Consider the following 19459-nt stretch of genomic DNA (forward strand, 5'->3'; position numbering starts at 1 on the left):
CGAGCCAAAGACGGGCTAAGGAGCTTAAGATGTCAGCTTCCCTTTTTGGAAAGAGCACAGGGGGATCAGTCCACAACCTTTTACCATAACAACTGTGCTGTGCCTGTGCACATGTGAGTGTGCACGGTTACATCCTTGTGTGTCTTCTTTGCTTACCCGACGTTCTGTGTTAATGAGAACTTCCCAAATTACCTTAACAGGGCTGCTCTGTGGAACTCAGTAATCATTTGCCTGAAAAATGATAGATGTAATATCTCATTTAAATCCCAATTAAGGCGTTCTGCTGACTGGTTAATTGTTTGTTTTTCCCAAGCAAGGCTAATTACAAGTACAATGTGCCAGAGGAAAGCTCATCGTTAAAAACGGACTGATTACTGGGTCCAGTTGGGAATGTTTTAGTGTGGATAGCTTTTCCCCTCTGGAGCACTGAGTGTAGACAAGTAAAAGGTCACAGTTGACTCACACTGGCACATGTCCCCAGTTAAATGTCCACCATTCAGTGGTTTTTCTCTCTGCTCCATGACGCATGTCAGGTCTTTCCCCGAAATGCCACAAATTACAGCAGTTCTTTTTCTCCTGCGCAATTTTGGCAGGGGAAAACTTTTCGAGCGCAGAGTGGGTTTTAATCTGGAATTCAGAGCATGTAAGATTTAACAAAGCAGAGGCTCAATTAGTTTTAACAATGGTGTAAAATACTTCTCATCACCGCAATAGGAAATACTGTCATAAAGAGAGCAATTAAGCAGTGTGATCTCCTAAACTATCGCTCCCCTGGTGCGATCTGAGCTAAGTATGTCTTTTGTCATGGGAACATTATGCCTCGGGGAGGAGGACCAGCTCCACCCACATTCCCCCAGCACTGCCAGAAACGCATTAGCACCGTCTGTCGGGAATCATGCCACTCAAACTCCCTCCTCTATCACGAGTCACCAACAACATTAGAGTAGGCAAATTTCACAGCAGCCCACCCTCCCGTAATTATAACAATTCAAAGGTCAGAAAGGCTTCTATTTGGGAAACTTCAATAAAGCAGAGCCATTATCGAGCAGAAACAAAGAGCTGCAACAGACTATAATGAAGGACAAAGCAGGGTGAAGCCATAAAGAGAAGTAACCGTGCCCCGTCGACTTTGTTCTCCTGAAGTCTCTCGAACAGCAGGCTTTGAAAAAGGGAAAGTTTCTGTCAGACACTTCTGTTTTTTCAGCCAGAACAAAGACAGAAACAAAGTGCTTGAGGTCGAGTTTTGTTAGAGGACGGGTGCACTTATCCATATGCTGAGGTGTGAGATAGACCTATTATGAATCAGTTGTGTGTATGTCTGCATGTTCTGCTGGGGTTTGTATTAGTCCATTTTTGTGTCACTTTGAACACATGATATTTCATAGCAGATGATTCATAGAAGATGATTGTGTGTGTGTGTGTGTGTGTGTGTGTGTGTGTGTGTGTGTGTGTGTGTGTGTGTGTGTGTGTGTGTGTGTGTGTGTGTGTGTGTGTGTGTGTGTTCACATTCACATTCAAAGCTTCCCCTCTTGCTGGAATCGACGGTCTCATCACATCCACGGTTAGGACGCCCGGCAGAGGTTTGATGTTGGCAACCAGACGGAAGCTGGCTAATCCAGCCCAGAGTGCTCCCTTTATAGGTCCGGATAGCCAATGCAGAGCATATTGATTAGTTCTGCCTTTGAGGCGCCCTTCAGTATTCATGTCCCCGTATTGACCCGCACCTTGAACATCTCCCACCGCCTCTGATTATGACGATAAGGCCAGAAAGGAACGTGACAACAAGCGTATATCTGGGAAACCCTCTGATATGTGCATTCTATCAAATTGTTGATAGTTTTTGTGTGTTTCTGTGTTTATTAGTCCGACCTGACGAAGCAGCAAAATGGTTTCAAGATCACTCTGAAGACACTGGAGGACAACCTGTTGTCCCGTTTGTCCTCAGCTTCAGGAAACTTCCTGGGTGACACAGAGCTGGTGGAAAACCTGGAGACGACCAAACGCACTGCAGCTGAGATAGAAGAGAAGGTCCTGTTCTTTTTTTTTTATCTTTACAGCTCTTTACGCTACTCCTAATAACTCTTTAATTAACAGCCCTCGGATATCAATAAAAACACCTATAAACAAATATATAAGTACAGGGGCAGGTCAGAATACTTTAGGGAGTAACAACTTTGTGTATAGGAGGGATTAGAAATGAATTATGCTGTTAATATTTTTGAATTACTGTGTTCCTATATTACAGTTACAATGGGGTACAATAATTATGTTCCTGGGTAACAAGTTAGGAAGATTAGGAAAAATTGGGAGAATAAACCTGGTCCTTGATACACCTTACATACTGTAATTACAGTGTAGGATTTTCTTGATTTTAAACTTGATCTATTGGGCAAATTCTTGAACACACAAAATATCAGTTGTGAAACTGACTCAGAAGTACCTCAGGTGTTCTTCCACATCGTGGGGAGTATTCTTTAGCCCCGCCTCTCACCCTATTCTCATTCATATGAATGGGATTATCATTATAAGGTATTTAGAGTGATATTGATATTTCCAATATATATTTTTTTACATTAATCATGTTTTATATTCAAGTTTTTAATCGTTAATTTGACTCCATGAAATGTCACACATAGTTTAACTTCTTTTCATAAAACTATGGTCGGAAAGCAGTAGGCTGGTCTCTAGCCTGTGATTATTTAATATGTTATATAAAGAAATACTCTTTATTGTATATTATATTTAGGTTACTCCTTAACACAGATATTTTAACCCCTAATTCTCTGTGCTTCTTCCCTTGTACCTACTTGCAGGTATCCATTAGGTATTTTATGGTAATCTATATATACAAAATATTTAGACAGCAATTAGCAAACTGTAATCCCTTTCCCTCTCCCTGATTACTTCCTGATACTAGCGTACGAATGGTGTAAGAGTGGGCTTCTGTCAGTGAGGAGATGTGCGCTGCCTTCACAGATGTTCATTCTTAAGTGAGCATTTGTCTGGCAAAGAAACGTGTTACATGCAGTGTGAGAACATTTTGGCTGAAATGGTGAAATTAGAATAGCTGTTGATTGGTGCACAATTTCATCTTTAGCTGATTGATGAACCCTGAGTGTATGCATATCTGTGCAGCTCTATGCTTGTGTCTATGAGTGTGATTCCATCTGTGTGTGCACTGTCTTTACTGTAGGTAAAAGAAGCCAAGGTGACAGAGGCCAAAATCAATGAGGCTCGGGAGCACTACCGACCAGCAGCAGCACGGGCTTCCTTATTGTACTTCATAATGAACGACCTCAATAAAATCCACCCCATGTACCAGTTCTCTCTGAAGGTAGCCTGTCTATTGACATGCCGTGTTTCCTCTCCGTCTCTCGGGCCCCCACTGAGACCCCTCTTTACACTCCCATCTCTGTAACTCTCCTCCTTCCTCCATTTGCTCACTGTGTTTTATGCTCTTTGCCCTGCTTTTATTGTGTTTGTGGCTCCCTAATGTGGTTATGTAGAGCGTAATGTCTTTCATATTGTCAGCCAGAGTGCTGAGAGGAGGCAGCCTGAGATATGGTTCGCAATCACTCCCAGCTCCGCAGGTAGCTGCCCTGGCCCAAGATATTTCCTGACATAATCAAATGAAAACACATAACAAATATATCTATATCTATATCTATCTATATATATATATATATATATACACATATATATATATACCTTTGACCTTGAGAATGAAATGAAGCACATATAATATTGTTTGTCACAGAGTGTTGGAGCAAAGTGTGACAGAAATGATAAGATAAGATAATCCTTTATTTGTCCCGCAGCGGGGAAATTTACAATTGACACCAGAGTAGAAGATTATGATGATTACTTTGAGGATGCAGTTACATTTACAGCCTATTCAAAGAAGACAATTTTGTTTTTAAATATATGCTCACCTTTTTTTTGTGTTCTGGTCTGATTTCATTAATTTCTCTATTAAACAATATTTGATGTTCAAAATAATCAAAATAGGAGTCATGAATAAAAGCGGGTTGTCTCATAAACAAGGTCTATGTGGTATATTATAAGCATGTTAAGAGGCTGTGTCCATCCTGTATGCACAACTTGCTAACACAGTCAGAGAACCTCTCTGCTACTGGTCGAAAGATAGTGAAGGGGACCCAAGACACTGCTTATGTTTAGGGCCCAGAATTTTGTGAAACATCCCTGTTTAAATGTAGAAATCTCAGAGCATAACAACACATTCATGGAGACTTGCCTTACAGTGAAGGGCTTTCTATAAGTAGCATTGATTAGTGCTTTACATGATGATATCTGATTCATTGTTAAAGACCAATATGAGCCAGTGTTGAGTGTCTGTACCCGCTCCTCTGGTCCCCAGGCATTCAGTGTGGTCTTCCAGAAAGCGGTTCTTAAGGCCGAGGCCGACGAGACTCTGAAGCAGAGGGTGTCCAACCTAATTGACAGCATCACTTCCTCGGTCTTCCAGTACACAACCAGAGGCCTTTTTGAATGTGACAAGCTCACGTACATCGCTCAGCTCGCCTTCCAGGTATGGAGGGAGGCCGGTTTTATCTTCTGCATGGTTTGTTTTGAGAACAAGCTTCCCATTTTATCAGTTACTCCTGAGACCAGCGGCCCTGTTTGGATCTAATCAAGTGGAAAGGAGTGCGGTCTGTGCTGAAAATAAAACAAATCAAGTCATTCCTTTTTGTCCTGTCTCCAGGTCCTGCTGATGAATAAAGAAATAAATCCTGCAGAGCTGGACTTCCTCCTGAGATACCCAGTCCAACCAGGTGTAATGTCACCAGTGGATTTCTTATCCAACCACTCCTGGGGAGGGATCAAGGTACAGAGAGAGGCCGAGATGGATGTGTTCCTCACACTGCTGAAATGTAATGATGTGAAATGCAAAGGGGGTACCACCAGACAGTATTCATTTTGTTAGCTATTTAGTCTAAATGTCAATTGTGCTTGTTCTTCTTTATCATATTTACTTGACTACATCTTGTTTTCTTTCATTACGTTTTTGATAGGGATGCATCGGTTGTGAAATTCAGGGCCAATAGCCGATGCCTATATCAATGCTGTTGTTATTGATTCCCATTTTGTGCCATGGTTACATGGGAGGTGAGCTTTTTTTGAATGACGTAGTGTCGGTGGACAGTTTAGCTAAATTCTTGAATGACAGATGGTTCAAGATTGAAGGAATGGGATCGTTGCTCGTAGCGAGAAGTGGTTTTTGGATGTCTTGCAGCGTAGAGTCATGCCCATTTTTAGGGGAGGGTCTCCAACCTCCTTGACACTGCGCTCTTGTTCTAGCCAATCCTGGCTGGCAGAATGAGACAGGAGCTTCTGACGAGGTCCTGTCTCATTCTGACATTGAAAGGGCACCAGAATAACTCTGCATAACGGTATTTCATCTTAAAGAACACACACCTGGCCATGCAGCCCTGTGGTTGTCGGAACAGATCAGTTTAGCAGCAAACTAAACCCTAACAGCAGCCTGCTTTTTTAGCCGCTAATGCTCATGAATTTTTCAATCCATACCGCCTAGAATATTAACTTAACCTAAACTCCTCTGAGGGTTTGGATAGGGCCTTTTTCCAACTGCACTCGGTTAACCCGCTGTGGATGTTCAAGGCCCTGCTAATCATATTCTGTCAATCATATAGATTTTCTTATCGCAATTGGAAACATAATCAGTTGGAAAGCTCCTAAGGAGGGTAAGATCCTGATTGTTTAGCCCTCTTGATGATATTATCAGAGCATGAATCCCAGGAGACCCAGTGTATTCTTACCTCACCAGGGCTCAGAGGTTGCCAACCTCCTGTGGTAATTACACAAACTGAGTCGAAGTGATGAACTGTGTGCTGAGCCACTTCGTCTCACTCTACCTTACCACCTGATGCCCAGGACTCCTTGTACTCTGAAGCCCTACAACAGCAGTGTCTGCTGTGTCTGCTGTTGTAGGGCTTCAGTACCGTGCTCCTAGTGTATAGAGTACAGAGAGATGGCATGCACACTGTTTGCGTGTGTGTCTATACTTTTCAGTGTGTGCACATGCTGGAGGCTGCACTGCGTGACTCTGCTGTTCTCCACAGATGAGATAAGGTGACTGTCAGCTGGGGCATCACATGAAGCCCCTACTGGTTCTGCAACGGATGCATATTCAGTCCCACCCCCCGTCCCGTTATGAAAGGGATTGTGTTTACCCAGCATTTCAGATTGAATAAATACTATTTATATTGGCATGAGGAAAGATAATAACTCCTTTCTGTCTTTAGTCTCTTTTTTTCTCCCAAGTTTTTCAAACAAAGTTTGTTATTTAGCTGTGTATTGTGAAATGTTTCTGAATGGTCAAACTGTTAAAAGTGCCTCACTGATCACAGAGTAGCAGCACTTTCAAAAATACTGACATTTTTTTAATCATCTTTCTTTCCCCAACCACCAGTCCCTTTGCTCCATGGAAGAGTTCAGGAACCTGGACCGAGACATTGAGGGCTCGGCCAAACGCTGGAAGAAGTTTGTGGAGTCTGAGTGTCCAGAAAAAGAGAAATTCCCACAGGAATGGAAGAACAAAAGCCCTCTCCAGAGACTGTGCATGATGAGGGCCCTGAGGCCTGACCGCATGACGTACGCTGTCAGGTGAGAGGTGGTGTCATAGTCCGCCCCTTGCACTATGATCTGTGAAAGGACCTGTGCTGCTTGGTGATAGGGTAAAGGTTAAACATTAACCTTTGGCTTATAGTTTGAGTTGACAGGGCACCTGTGCTCACTGCTGCTACTGTTTGTTTGTCTGTTGCTTAGTAGAACGAAATTACACAGCTTTGAATTCACAATCGATGTGCCTCATCATTAACCCTCAACCTGATGTCTAGAAACGTCAGCATACCAAACTTAGATCCCATTTTCACCTGGTATTAACCACCCAATCTCTACTGGGATATTTTATCTGAATTTTAAATGCAAATTGCCGGGAAAAACACATCTTTTCAATTCATACTTTGAACTGTAGGAGAACTAATATTGAAACTACACAAATCAAATTGTTTATGGTACAAATGATAAAATGACTATGTGTAACGTGTAACGTACAGAGAGTAATCACCACACTCAGTTCTCCTCAGCTCTTCAGAACATTTGGAATCTTTCAGCTCATTATTTTGGTTTTATGCACCTAACTTTACAGTTTTGGTCCATTCTCATGGCTCTCATTAGCACTGTACAGACCCACGACAGGAAGTTGTTGAACCAAAACTAAAGCTCCGATTAAACCTCTGCACTCTACCTGCTCAGCACCAAACAACAGACTAAGTTAGAGGCTAGCTGGTGAACATAGTGGACTGCTTGTTCTAATGGATTTACAGGCGGATGCAGCTGGCCCAGTTCGGCAGCAGACAGCTATGTAATTCACCTGTATAGCTGTGGTGTGACTCGTCCATAATTAAAGCTATTTATCAATATAGTTATAAACAGTCATAGCTGGTGACATCATGAAAGCATTTGAGATAAAATCTTAAATTTCTGTAATTTTGTTTCATCAATCAAAATATAATTTATGTTCACTTTGTGTTTGTGGCTTGGTTGGAACAACAATAAGAAAACCATGATGTTTTAAAGGCTAAAGGATTTAATCCAGAGATGTGGAAACGACAAACTGACAACACAGTCGTGACCAGAGTTCATATTTAGTTCTATAAGCAGCTGTCTATATAACGCAATACACTATAGAAGATTCCCACTCTTCAACATATTCAGCTTGTCGGGCAAAGATAATAAAAAGAAGTGTTGAGGAGAACTGAGTCATATTCTTCCCGCAGAGACTTTGTAGAGGAGAAACTGGGAAGCAAGTACGTGATTGGCAGATCACTGGACTTTGCAGTCTCCTTTGAAGAGTCGGGTCCAGCCACACCCATGTTCTTCATCCTCTCTCCTGGAGTTGACCCTTTGAAGGATGTGGAGAAACATGGTAATGCTCTTGCTTGTTTTATGTTTAATAAGCTGCAAAACTCAGCCTCTGAGTGTGGTCTGGACTTTTATCAGAGCTACACATAGCCAACGTATCTGCCTTTTCTTCATGTCGTGGGAACATGCAGGGTTTTCGTGGAATAGAATATTGAAGTCAAGTGAAGGCATACCTGCATGCATGATTTCCACTTTGATTCCTACTGCAGAGGATTATCAGTCAGAACAGCAGTCATCCCAACACATCTGTTATGTGTCTCTGCTGTGATGTCAGCCATCACTGCCAATGCACAACAGGCTCTGGGTAGATTGAAGGCATTATACTAAAGGTCATAAATATTTGAGACGACTCCACTGGTGTATTAGGGGCAGCAGAAAGTAAATGTCATTGGTTTAAGAGTTACTTTATAACCCTGTATGAATAATGCGGAAGGCAGCAGGACACGCCGTTTTGATTTTTGACCACAAATTTGCCAAAAGTCGAAGCTTTTGAATTGACCTGGAACGGGGCACCATTACCGCCTTCTGAGTCTGCTGCCAAATAATTCAGTCTGTGGGTATTTGAAATACATGAAATATTCAGATTTAGGGATTGTATCACTTTACTGAAACGAAGAGATTTTGAGGGTGTTTCTACTATAAGCGAATCACCATACATTTTCAAATTTAGTATTCTTGCATTTGTTATTAATTCACAGTATTACTCTGGATTGACTCTTTTGGATATCTGTTTCTGCTTAATAGTCCCTCTTGACCAAATGGATCTATACCATATATCAATTTCAGCATGACTGTCAAATGCTGTCATTGCAAATTTGAAATGCCGCAAGTTTACAAAGACTTGGATCCCAGGCAGCAGCAGGTGGTTAAATGAGCCATAGCCGGACCTTTGGCCCAAGTAAAATCCACCATCTTCTCCTAATCGGATAAGAGCGAACAGTCCTACTGGAACTGCCTGTAAGGGGTGTGATTATGGATTATCAACACTCTCACTTTGAGCGTAGTCAATCACATCAAAGCTAAAAGTAACCAATCAGTGCTGCTGTAGAGGGAGCACAGCCATGATGAGTAGCAGCAGCCACATTACACTGAACCACAAAGTGGGGCTTTTCCATTATAGCTGTGACTATTGGGTTTCTCATTGGTATTAGGCTACAACTGGATTTTCATTAGATAGATAATGTGATTTTGAATGCTCTGCAGGGGACCAATATCCCTGAGACCGAACCTTCTTAAATGCCAGGTTCCAGGTTGGAGTTTTAAAGAAAAAGTACAAAAGAATTGCATTGTTTGAGTTAAATCTCAAGTCATTGACTTTGTCATTATCTGCTGATTATGATGATAAATGCAGACTGTGACTTTTGGTGAAATTTTCTTATTTAATGTCTTACTGAGAATAAGATGAGAAGATCATTATCAGTGTCATCTCTTTGTATTCAGGACAGCTGTAGCAGGTAGCTTGTTCTTTTTTTCTCAGCAGTATGTACTAAGGTAAGGGATTACATCACCACTCATGTCACCATGATGTTATGGTGGTGTTTCTAACTGTTTTCGGTTCACTAGTAAATTCAGAATGTTGCAGGTTTGTTAAGGGAGGCCAATATAAGTCATCTGTCTGCCACGGAGCTAGCTCATAATGATCCCTTATGTGGCTTCATGTTCCTTCACTGGGCTTTTAGTCAGGAAGTAACATTTGATAATAGGGGTATAAATCACAGAGTAACTCTCGAAACATTACTATCACGATAACCTAACCTCCAGATGGTTTGTGACAGAACCATTTGAGAAGCTGACATCGGAAACTGTTTGGAAAAGGGCGGGCACTTTCAAAAAATACTTGACATTGATTGGATGAACCATCTGTCAGTCAAACTCTTACCGTAACCAGCCAGGAGTAGAGAGAAAATATGTTTTCCATCAAGAGGAGTGTAGTTCTATTTTCTTCTTTCAATGAAGAAATCATCTCCTATTCTGATAGAACTGATGCACAGTAGCATCTACGCTAACCTTTTCAGAAGCCACCTTTGTAGTTTACAATGAACACAGGCGCCCCTTGGACACATACGCATTAGGTGAAACCTGGCAAGATCGACATTCATGTGATGCCTGATCTCCCAATCCTCGCGTGATCTCATGACAGTCCGTGAGAATCCAGCTGCTGTGCAAGTTAACTATCACAATACCTTGCCATTTATCCACTCTACTTACGATGTCTATGTAACGAAAAGATACATATGCAAAAAGCAGGAATTATGTATTTATTCACTCCTCTGTGGTGTCATTTTCACAGAAATTGACACCTGAAATGAAACAATATACAACACAGTGCATTGTGAATTAGCTCCACTGGTCCTCTGTGCTAAAGATGCTATAGCTAGATAGCTAACTAGTTTCTTATCATCCATCCCAAACCCGCCATTAGGGGCATCTGCACGTTTTATTAAGGTAACGATATTTGGAGTCAGTGTATCGATAAGGTTTTTCAAGGGGAAGTAATAAAATATATTCCTGTCCCAATAATTTGTCCCACCCCATAGAATATATCATGTTAGTGCTGCTAACAAAATACTTGCATTGATATTCTCATTTCATTCTCATCTGTCATCTAAAATAACCACATTTTCCAAAATTTCGGGACTATGAGTTCAACAATGTGTCCGAAGTATTTTTGTTTGAAATGTTTTTTTATGTGTTTTCTTTCAGGGAAGAGGCTTGGTTTCACATTTGACAACAAGAACTTCCACAATGTTTCTTTGGGTCAGGGTCAGGAGGTTATAGCTAAACAAGCCCTCGATTTGGCAGCTAGGAACGGCGACTGGGTGATATTACAGGTACAGTATAACCATACACCATCCAACACAGTCAAAAATAGCTCACGTGAAGTATAATGCACAATAAATATTGCTGTGTATTTTACTGTCATCACATAAATCCCTGTCAGCCCAAACACCATCTAATTTGTTTTTACGAGAACATTTGTATTGAGTTGATCCAATTATAGCTATTTGAACACTAGCATGAATGTGTATGATTGTTAAACATTCTGGCTCTCACTGAATTGTCCAGTCAGTGTCCGTTGCCCATACACCTCGGACAAAAGGTGCCAATTCATTGAAAATATTGTAAGGTTGCAAAAAAAAAATGTATTATAAAGATACAAAGCGTTTATCTAAAACACAGTAAGCTGAATGAATAGAGGGTTCATTTTGGTCCTAGGATTTCCTATTCAGCAGTGGTTTTAGGTGACATTTATTTAATCCGTGCATGTTGTGAATGCTGCATATTATCACATTGTTTTTCATGGCACACTCCATGTGATGATTACTTTCCTCCCAGGTTTGTCTGCATGGAAAAGTGAATTTAATTTTCTGCGGAAATTTCCTAACTGAAAGGGCATTATACAGTACAATATCTACGTGGTGTCTGTTCTCCTCTTATCTGGAGGGCAAGGCCAGCGTTTGCATTTTAAGTGGAAACCTTGGTGGAATTCTAATGGGATGTATCGACAGATATGAGCCGCAGACCGGGCACTGTGGGACACCCTTTTCATTTAATTCAAACAGCTGGTAGAAATCCCCCCCCAAAAAAGAAATAAGATTGGGACGCCATGACTCTCTGCTCCAGACCCAGGATAGCAAAGACAAGCAGTTGTTTAATTACCTTTGCATAATAATCTCAATCGATTGGCTTAAAAAGGCCTTGTCCCCCTGGCAACCAACCTCCCACTCGCTTTATCATCAGCTGTCTGTTTGTCTGCCCGCTGAGAGCCACCCCCGTGGTACTGGCCAGGGAGAGAGAGGAAAATGGAGGGGAGGGGAGGTGTCATTTTCTCGTCTCTCTCCTGATTTTGCCAACAGTATCTTCTGCTTATATAATGCTCCATCTACTGTCTTCTCTTCCTCATCCCTCTCTCTCATTCTGAAACATAACTACCCCCCCCACCCTCTCGTCTCTCAGTCCACCTTTACTCTCCGCTGCCAGGCCCGGCTCCATCAGCGGAGGGCTGGGTCAATAGCAGGTTCCCCCTCGCTGACGGGTAATTACACTGCAGAACAGTAGCTCCTGCTCAGATGGGCCTCGGAGACAGAGATGCAGAAAGTTTGAAAGCAACCCATTGGGAGGGAGTAGAGGGGGGGTGGAGAGGAAATCAATCGGGCAGATTGGAGTTGAATATCCCACATGGGCTAGGCAGTGGGAATCGAGTGGCCTAGACTCACCAGCCTTTTTGCACATTTACTGCTGAAGCCTCCCCATTTGTAGCCGCTGGCTGAAATAATTGCAGATAGCAGAAAAAGCATGAGGCAATTTTACCTCAATGTTACTTTACTTTGGATTGCCAGGTTTAAACCACATGACATCAGGAACCGGGAGCTTTGCGTCGCTAGACGAGGAGCTCCTTTCCCTTTTTTTAAGGATTCATGAGCATAAGACAGCCAATATCTAACACACCACTTAGTGTGCTCCTGGTGGCGTTGAGTTGCAGACGAGGGAACAACTTTAAATGTTATGTTTACAAACCGCAACGGAACAAATCCTACTGATTCTGCCTTTAAGAAATTTGTTATTTGTTATGTGAATAGTTTTGCAATGAAAGTCCTATTAAGCAACATTTGATAGTCTTTATATTGGAGTCAAATTATTTTTCCCGATGTAAATTCCAGTTTTATAGTTTGCTTTTACTGGTATCCTCAGTGTTACTCAACACAAAAAAACAGTCATGATAAGTCAGAGACACTTATGTCAAGAAATAGACCATTTCTATCAAATAGTTATGTGTTCTGATTTTGGTGGGAAAGGCTCACAAAGGGTTCTGCTTGAAGAACTAATGACAAGTAAATACATTTGGAACTAAAATATATCCCATAAAAAGCTGAGTGTGCTTGAGTGGGTGTAAAGGCTCAGTAGGAAACCAGGTTTAAATCCAGATGCACGATTTAGAGACAAGAGGTCATATGTAAGATCTCCTTTACTCTTGGTCAAAAACAGACTAAAGTCAAAACCAGGCAAACTTTTCTGAAAAGAGGTCAGGGGTCAGGCTGCGGTCATGCAGGCTAGGTCAGGCAGACAGGAAAATAATGGCTGTTGATGGGACCAGGTGTGTGGGGACGGTGTGGAAGATAGGAAATGGGTTACACAACAGGGCAGTTGGTATGTGCCAGCCAAAAAAAAAAAAAAAAAGAGAATGCAAACAAGAGAATGTATAGGAGTCGGTTGGAGTTGTGACAGAGCGCTGCAGCAGCAAACAGCATTGGCATACGTGTCAGCTACCAGCCACTCAGCTGATAAATTAATCAGCAGTCATGCAGCATGGAAAAACCCATTCCAATCTGCCTGAGCCTACACTGTGCTTCAACTATTTCAACTTTGTTTGTAAGGATTCATGTTTTTGGGTACAGGTAGCATCATTTAAAGGTCAGTGATGGGACATCTCTTACCAAAATGAACCCTGGGAGTTTATTAATTTCATCTCTGCTCATATCCCCAACACCTGTCTGCTCTCTGCACATCCTCTCTCTCTCTCTCTCTCTCTCTCTCTCTCTATCTCTCTCCCTCCTGCTACGCTCACACTGAGCTATGAGCTATTCCGTAAAGCAGCTACACTACTCTTGTGACATCGGTTTCACAATGTATTGTGTGCAATTCCTCTGATTTTTTGAATTGGCAGGCTAATAAGAAGCAAAGGCAAACGGCAGGTTGAGCTCCGCTGTGTGCATCACTTTAAAGTGTCCCCTGGAATCAGTATCCGTTGTGTTGTGCTCTGCTTGCAGCAGGTTTCTGTATTTGGTTGCGTTTGATCTATTTGAATCGTTTTGTCTATTTGCATGTGCTTCCCTAGTTTGCAGTGTATTGAGCTATTATGGCCGCTGTAACTTCACCTACGGCTATAATGACCGAAGGTTTTTTTGTGGAGGTTTTCCTGTTCTGATGTTAGCGTCCTGGGACAAAGGATGTCGTATGCTGTACAGATTTTAAATTTGGGGCTGTACAAATTAATTGGATTGAATTTAATTTAATTTAGAGAACAGAGCAAACTTTTTCACATTTGTATGGCTGGTATTAAATACAATGTATACATGTATTTTTGTATAACAGAGCCTTCATAGCCTACAACTCCTGTGTATTTTTAGATATATTTTGAAATCGGGACTCACTCAGCAGTCCGTCCTGCTGTAGGAGCTCGTCAGTCTGTTTGTCCCTCAGTCCTGTTCGCTGCGTTCCTGCGTCAGTCTGGAGTCTGACTGCACCTCCACTGCAGGGCCGCCTCCTCAGAGCTGGAGCCCAGCTGTTCAGCTGTCCTCAGCACTGCTCCTTGACGAATGTCTTTCTGCTTGTGTGAAAGAGAAATACTGTGTGCGTGCACCTGAGTGTGTTTGTATTGGCGTGTGTGTGTGTGTGTGTGTGTGTGTGTGTGTGTGTGTGTGTGTGTGTGTGTGTGTGTGTGTGTGTGTGGTGTGCGGTGTGCGTGACAGGCAGCTCCTTGTGCCGTTGTGCTTTCCCTCAGGTTGTTTTTGATAGCAATGCATCAAAGACCTTGCCAGTGTTGCCATCTAATGGGTTTGAGATTCAACTTTTATATTATTATGTTAAAAGGTGACTCTTTGATGTAGTATCAGCGCAGTCATCACAGGGGCTCGAAGGCCCTTGTCAAGAAGACATTGAGGGAACCAAAAATGTTTCACCTGAAAGTTAATTAAAAAGCCATAAAATAGTGGCTGCTGCTCCGCTCTGTTTGTTTTGTCTGTGAGCCTCCTGGTCTGTCTCTCTCTCCCCCCTCTCCGTTCCTCCCCCTCTTCTCTCCCTGCAGCCAGAGGATGAATGGTTCCATTACAGTGACAAGTTCTGAGGCAGTCTCTGACTTCCTCTATTGCCAAACTATTTACATGCCAAGAGGAAGGCTTGTGCTGACTTGATGAAGAAGAGCTTGAATTGAGACTTTTATTTGTATACTATTCATTATTCTCTAAGGCCTCAAGAGGCAAACTAACTTATCCCTTTCTCAGCTTCAAGCTCCTCCTGGAAGTCTCTTACAGAGTGTAAAACTTTTCTCTCTTCTTTTTTTTCAAAGACTCTCCCAAAAAATGTACGTTCCTCTCCCTGTCATGTCGTTCGTAAAGAAGGCTAGCTTCAGCCATCACAAGGAAGATTAAATATGGAGAGCAAAGGGAAATGAGAAAGTAAAGAGGCTTATGAATTAATGACTGGAGTTATTAGTTCTGTAATTAGATTTAGGGAATGGGCAGTGCTGCATGGTGAGACATGGGGGGTGGCTGACTCCTTATCATTCACAGGATAGCCTGTAAGTGTCAGGAGAGTTGAGATGGAAAATTGAGCTCATCCATGCTTGAGTGATAGTACAAGTCAGCTCCACTGCCCGCGCCGCACTGAGAGATGAATGTGCAGAAAAGTGAGGCTGAAGTTACGCCGGGAACGGTTGCTTAATGTCAGCAACCTAGAAATGGGTTTCCAGTGCTATGTACCATTTAATTTGGTGCCACATCAAAGTCACTGTGAAGAGAGGAGAATATGCAACATTTTAATTGGTCCTTTTTGCTAGTTGTCATTACAAATGTAAATGATATGCGCAATTCCAGCATCAAGTACTGTATTAAGCTATTATGTGTTATCCACTAAAGCCCAGACTTTCATAGATATCCAACAGGAAACATTGTCTGGGTGTATATAAGGCTCTCTGGCCTCACAGAGGAGAATTCATTTTGCCTAACAACTAGCCTGTCGCCTACCAATAACATGCCATTTTCCTTCTTAACCCTTTACTTGCTGATCCTGTTTCCTATAGAACATCCACTTGGTGGCTAGCTGGCTGGGTACTTTAGAGAAACTTCTGGAGCATCACGCAGAAGGAAGCCACAGAGACTTCAGGGTGTTTGTCAGTGCTGAGCCCTCCTCCACCCGTGAGGGTCACACCATCCCACAGGGCATTCTGGAGAACTCCATCAAGATCACCAATGAACCGCCGACTGGCATAAACGCCAACCTGCACAAGGCTCTGGACAACTTCACCCAGGTAAATTATCTCGAGGTTAGAATCACTCCTGAAGGTCAGCTGATAATGATGAAGTAAATAACTAGAACCATTTACCCACTGACCAAAAAAACTGTTAATGCTGCTATACATTTACATTCACTTCAGACAGATGCAACTTTAACATGCTCCCAACATGTCATTAGAAATTACATTCTAATTCAAAATAATGTTTGTATTTTAGTACCACTCTGAAAAGGGATTTTTGATTGTAAAGGTCCCATCAAATGATATAATTTTATAACATTACTTAACTTAAGTATTTCCTGTTCAAAACTTTTCACTCTTAATCATAAACCAGTTTGGTTTGATAGTAGGGGGATAGTTGAAAAATCAGTGATCATTTTATTAATCGGACTCTTTAGTTACACCCACTAGAGTAGCACAAGGTTACAACTGAAGATGCACTGTTTTCCAGGAATTGATTCCATTAGCACTTAAAGTACCCATTTCATGGAATCTTGGATATATTGAAGGACTTATTTTCATGTTTGCCATGAGTGGCAGTTGAGGCAACACGTGGCAATTGCCAATTTGCAAAAATGTTGGAGCAAGCAGATGGGGAGAGTCACCTTTCACTCACTGTGGAATTGCCTGTGACCCATGGAGGACAGATGTGAAGGTAGCACATACTGACATCAAACCTGTGTGTGGTTACGTTCTGTTACATGTGAACTGAGATCATAACAAAGTCTGTCAGCCACTTTTTGTGTTTGTTATTGGAGAGAGTCCAGACAATATGCTCCTGGCCGTTGTACAGCCTTTGTAGTTGGAATGGATCAGTGCGCTGAAGTGGCCTCTCCCTCTTCTCCGCCTTATCAGTTCTTCTCTCTATCTAAGCCCTACCATTACCTCAGTGCTTCGCTGCCAATGCATCTTCCTCTGAACAATTACCAGAGTGCTCAGCTTCCTCCCTGTCCGTTTCCACGATCCTTAGTTTGCCGATGTCTATCTGCCTGATAAGCGCTACGTGCTTGTGAGCCCTGCCTTATGCAGACCCACAGCCAGGTCCACTGAGGCAAGGACTGGGGAATATTCCACTCATGTGTACTCAGTGAAAGCTAATCAATGTTAGGCCAACTCTCTGTAATAGCCCACCCACGTGGCTGAAGCCAGCACTAAGCCAGAGAAATGACAGTTTCTTCCATCTTGACCTTTTCACTGGGTAATGCAAACAGCTCTACTGCTTTCCAGCCCCAGAAGATATGATGGAGTCCGGGAGTGCTAAAGTTAAAGTCTGGCACAATGTTTTGGTTTTTACAGAGATAACATATGTACAAACCTTTTGTAAAATAAGCTGTTATGGATTTACAGTTCCCTGTTTGCTGAAACTGATCATTCATTTTATCATATTATATACATTTTCTCGTAATTCAGACTCATGCATATCCTGATGCTAATCTTGCACATCTGTCAGTTCAGAGATATTGAGGTGTGTTTTTCACCGTATGTGTATGCCTGTGTGTGTGTCCTCCTTTCTGTAGTCTCACTGGATGCCTTTTCTCTCCAGTCCACAGGTCATGAATAGGCAGGCTATGCATCTCTTTCAGCTGGGTTGAGCAGAGGAGTACCGAGCAGAATATTAACTAAATCCCTGAAAGTGTGTGTGTGTGTGTGTGTGTGTGTGTGTGTGTGTGTGTGTGTGTGTGTGTGTGTGTGTGTGTGTGTGTGTGTGTGTGTGTGTGTGTGTGTAGTCAGTCAGTATTCACTGTACTTTTGTGCACATGCGTGCGCATTGTAGGATCCAGCTCTCCAGGGCACTGCAGCAGAGGAATTGAGAGGGTCTTCACCAGGCACTCACCATGACACAGGCTGGAACAAAGAGAATTTTGCCTTTCTATTTCCATAGGGGTTATTGGCATGCTTATTTAACCGTCTCTCCCCCAGAGATTACAGTGCCATTTACATCCAATTTTTTTTTGCTTGTCTGGAATAATGAGCCCAGGAGACGGTTGGAAGCTGAAAGCTTCTGACAACTTGTGACAATTAAAAGGGAATCTCATTGTCGGGTTTATAGCTATCTAGTCATCTCACTGTCTTTTGTTAGTGTGCGGCAGCTCTGGGGATTTGAGGAACTAAAACTGATCACAGGGCTGCCTGCCACAACTTTTTACCTGTAACACCCTGCGGCAGCTCGGGTAATGCGGCTGTACAGTTCAGGAGGCGTTTTGTTTTTTTTGTGTTCCAGGAAACGCTGGAGATGTGTGCACGTGAGAATGAATTTAAGAGCATTTTGTTCGCCCTGTGCTACTTTCATGCTGTGGTGGCAGAGAGGAGGAAGTTTGGTCCTCAGGGCTGGAACAGATCATACCCTTTTAACACTGGGGACCTCACCATTTCTATCAATGTCCTCTACAACTACTTGGAGGCCAATCCTAAGGTAGATGTTTCTGTTTTTCTTTCATTCCATGGGTAATAGATTACAAAGACCACCATTTGTAATCTTAATTGGAAATCTAAACACATGTGACCTCAGCTTAACACCACAAGCCACTTTATAGTAAAGCAGCAACCCCACTCTAATTACCAGGTGCCATATGATGACCTGCGCTACTTGTTCGGTGAGATCATGTACGGGGGTCACATCACGGATGACTGGGACCGCCGTCTGTGTCGGACCTACCTGGAGGAATTTATCAAGGCCGAGATGATGGAGGGAGAGCTGCACCTAGCGCCTTCCTTCCCCTTACCTGGAAACATGGACTACAACGGCTACCACCAGGTTAGGTGGGCTCAGACCAAGTCATAGCCTTTCTATTACATTAAAATTGAATTTAAATTAAAACAAGTAAGGTGCACAATTATTTGATTGACTGAATACAGCCCACAAATGGCAAACCAAACCATTTGTGGGCAACAAATTACCCTCTGAGGGCTTTACCATCTGTACAACATGCAACATCCTCTGTCCTTGGACCCTCACATCGGTACAGGATAAACTCCCCTAAAAAAACCTTTAACAGGGAAAAAAAAAGAGGAAGAAACCTATGGGAGAGTGACAGAGGACGGATCCTTCTCCCAGAATGGACAGAATGCTAATAGTAACAGCAACAATGAATATAGTAGAATAATAATGGTAAGAGCAGTAATGATATAGGGAATATTAACAGTAATGTGACTAATAATAATAATAATAATAATAATAATAATAATAGTGGTAATAGCAGTGGGCCACAGCAGGAGGCACGACCACGGTCCAGATATAACCACGATTCATGGAAACCTGCAAGGCGAGAAAGCACAAAGAGGAAGAAGCAAAGTCAATAATGTGCATAAATAGGACATGAATACATAAAGATGGAGAGAGAGAAGAGGAGAGAGGAGCTCAGTGTATCCTAGGTAGTCCCCCTGCAGTCTAGGCCAATAGCAGCATATCTAGGGGCTGGTTCGAGGCAAACCTGAGCCAGCCCTAAATATAAGCATGTCATGGGCGTAAGTTTTTACAATATG

The 19459-nt window shown here is 42.4% G+C and overlaps 1 protein-coding gene across 3 annotated transcripts in view; it reads left to right on the top strand.

Moving 5' to 3' along the window:
• Positions 1 to 19459, top strand: part of dnah9 (dynein, axonemal, heavy chain 9) — a 129917-nt gene that overhangs the window by 90723 nt on the left and 19735 nt on the right. For all 3 annotated transcript variants that reach the window (XM_054601309.1, XM_054601307.1, XM_054601310.1), the window contains 10 exons: positions 1864 to 2028; positions 3194 to 3334; positions 4379 to 4549; positions 4724 to 4846; positions 6452 to 6645; positions 7821 to 7969; positions 10669 to 10796; positions 15764 to 15991; positions 18198 to 18389; positions 18540 to 18731. In XM_054601309.1, the coding sequence (XP_054457284.1) occupies positions 1864 to 2028; positions 3194 to 3334; positions 4379 to 4549; positions 4724 to 4846; positions 6452 to 6645; positions 7821 to 7969; positions 10669 to 10796; positions 15764 to 15991; positions 18198 to 18389; positions 18540 to 18731 (1683 nt within the window). The remainder of the gene's footprint in view (positions 1 to 1863; positions 2029 to 3193; positions 3335 to 4378; positions 4550 to 4723; positions 4847 to 6451; positions 6646 to 7820; positions 7970 to 10668; positions 10797 to 15763; positions 15992 to 18197; positions 18390 to 18539; positions 18732 to 19459) is intronic.

This window comes from Anoplopoma fimbria, chromosome 7 (assembly GCF_027596085.1).
Source record: "Anoplopoma fimbria isolate UVic2021 breed Golden Eagle Sablefish chromosome 7, Afim_UVic_2022, whole genome shotgun sequence".
Classification (NCBI taxonomy): domain Eukaryota; kingdom Metazoa; phylum Chordata; class Actinopteri; order Perciformes; family Anoplopomatidae; genus Anoplopoma; species Anoplopoma fimbria.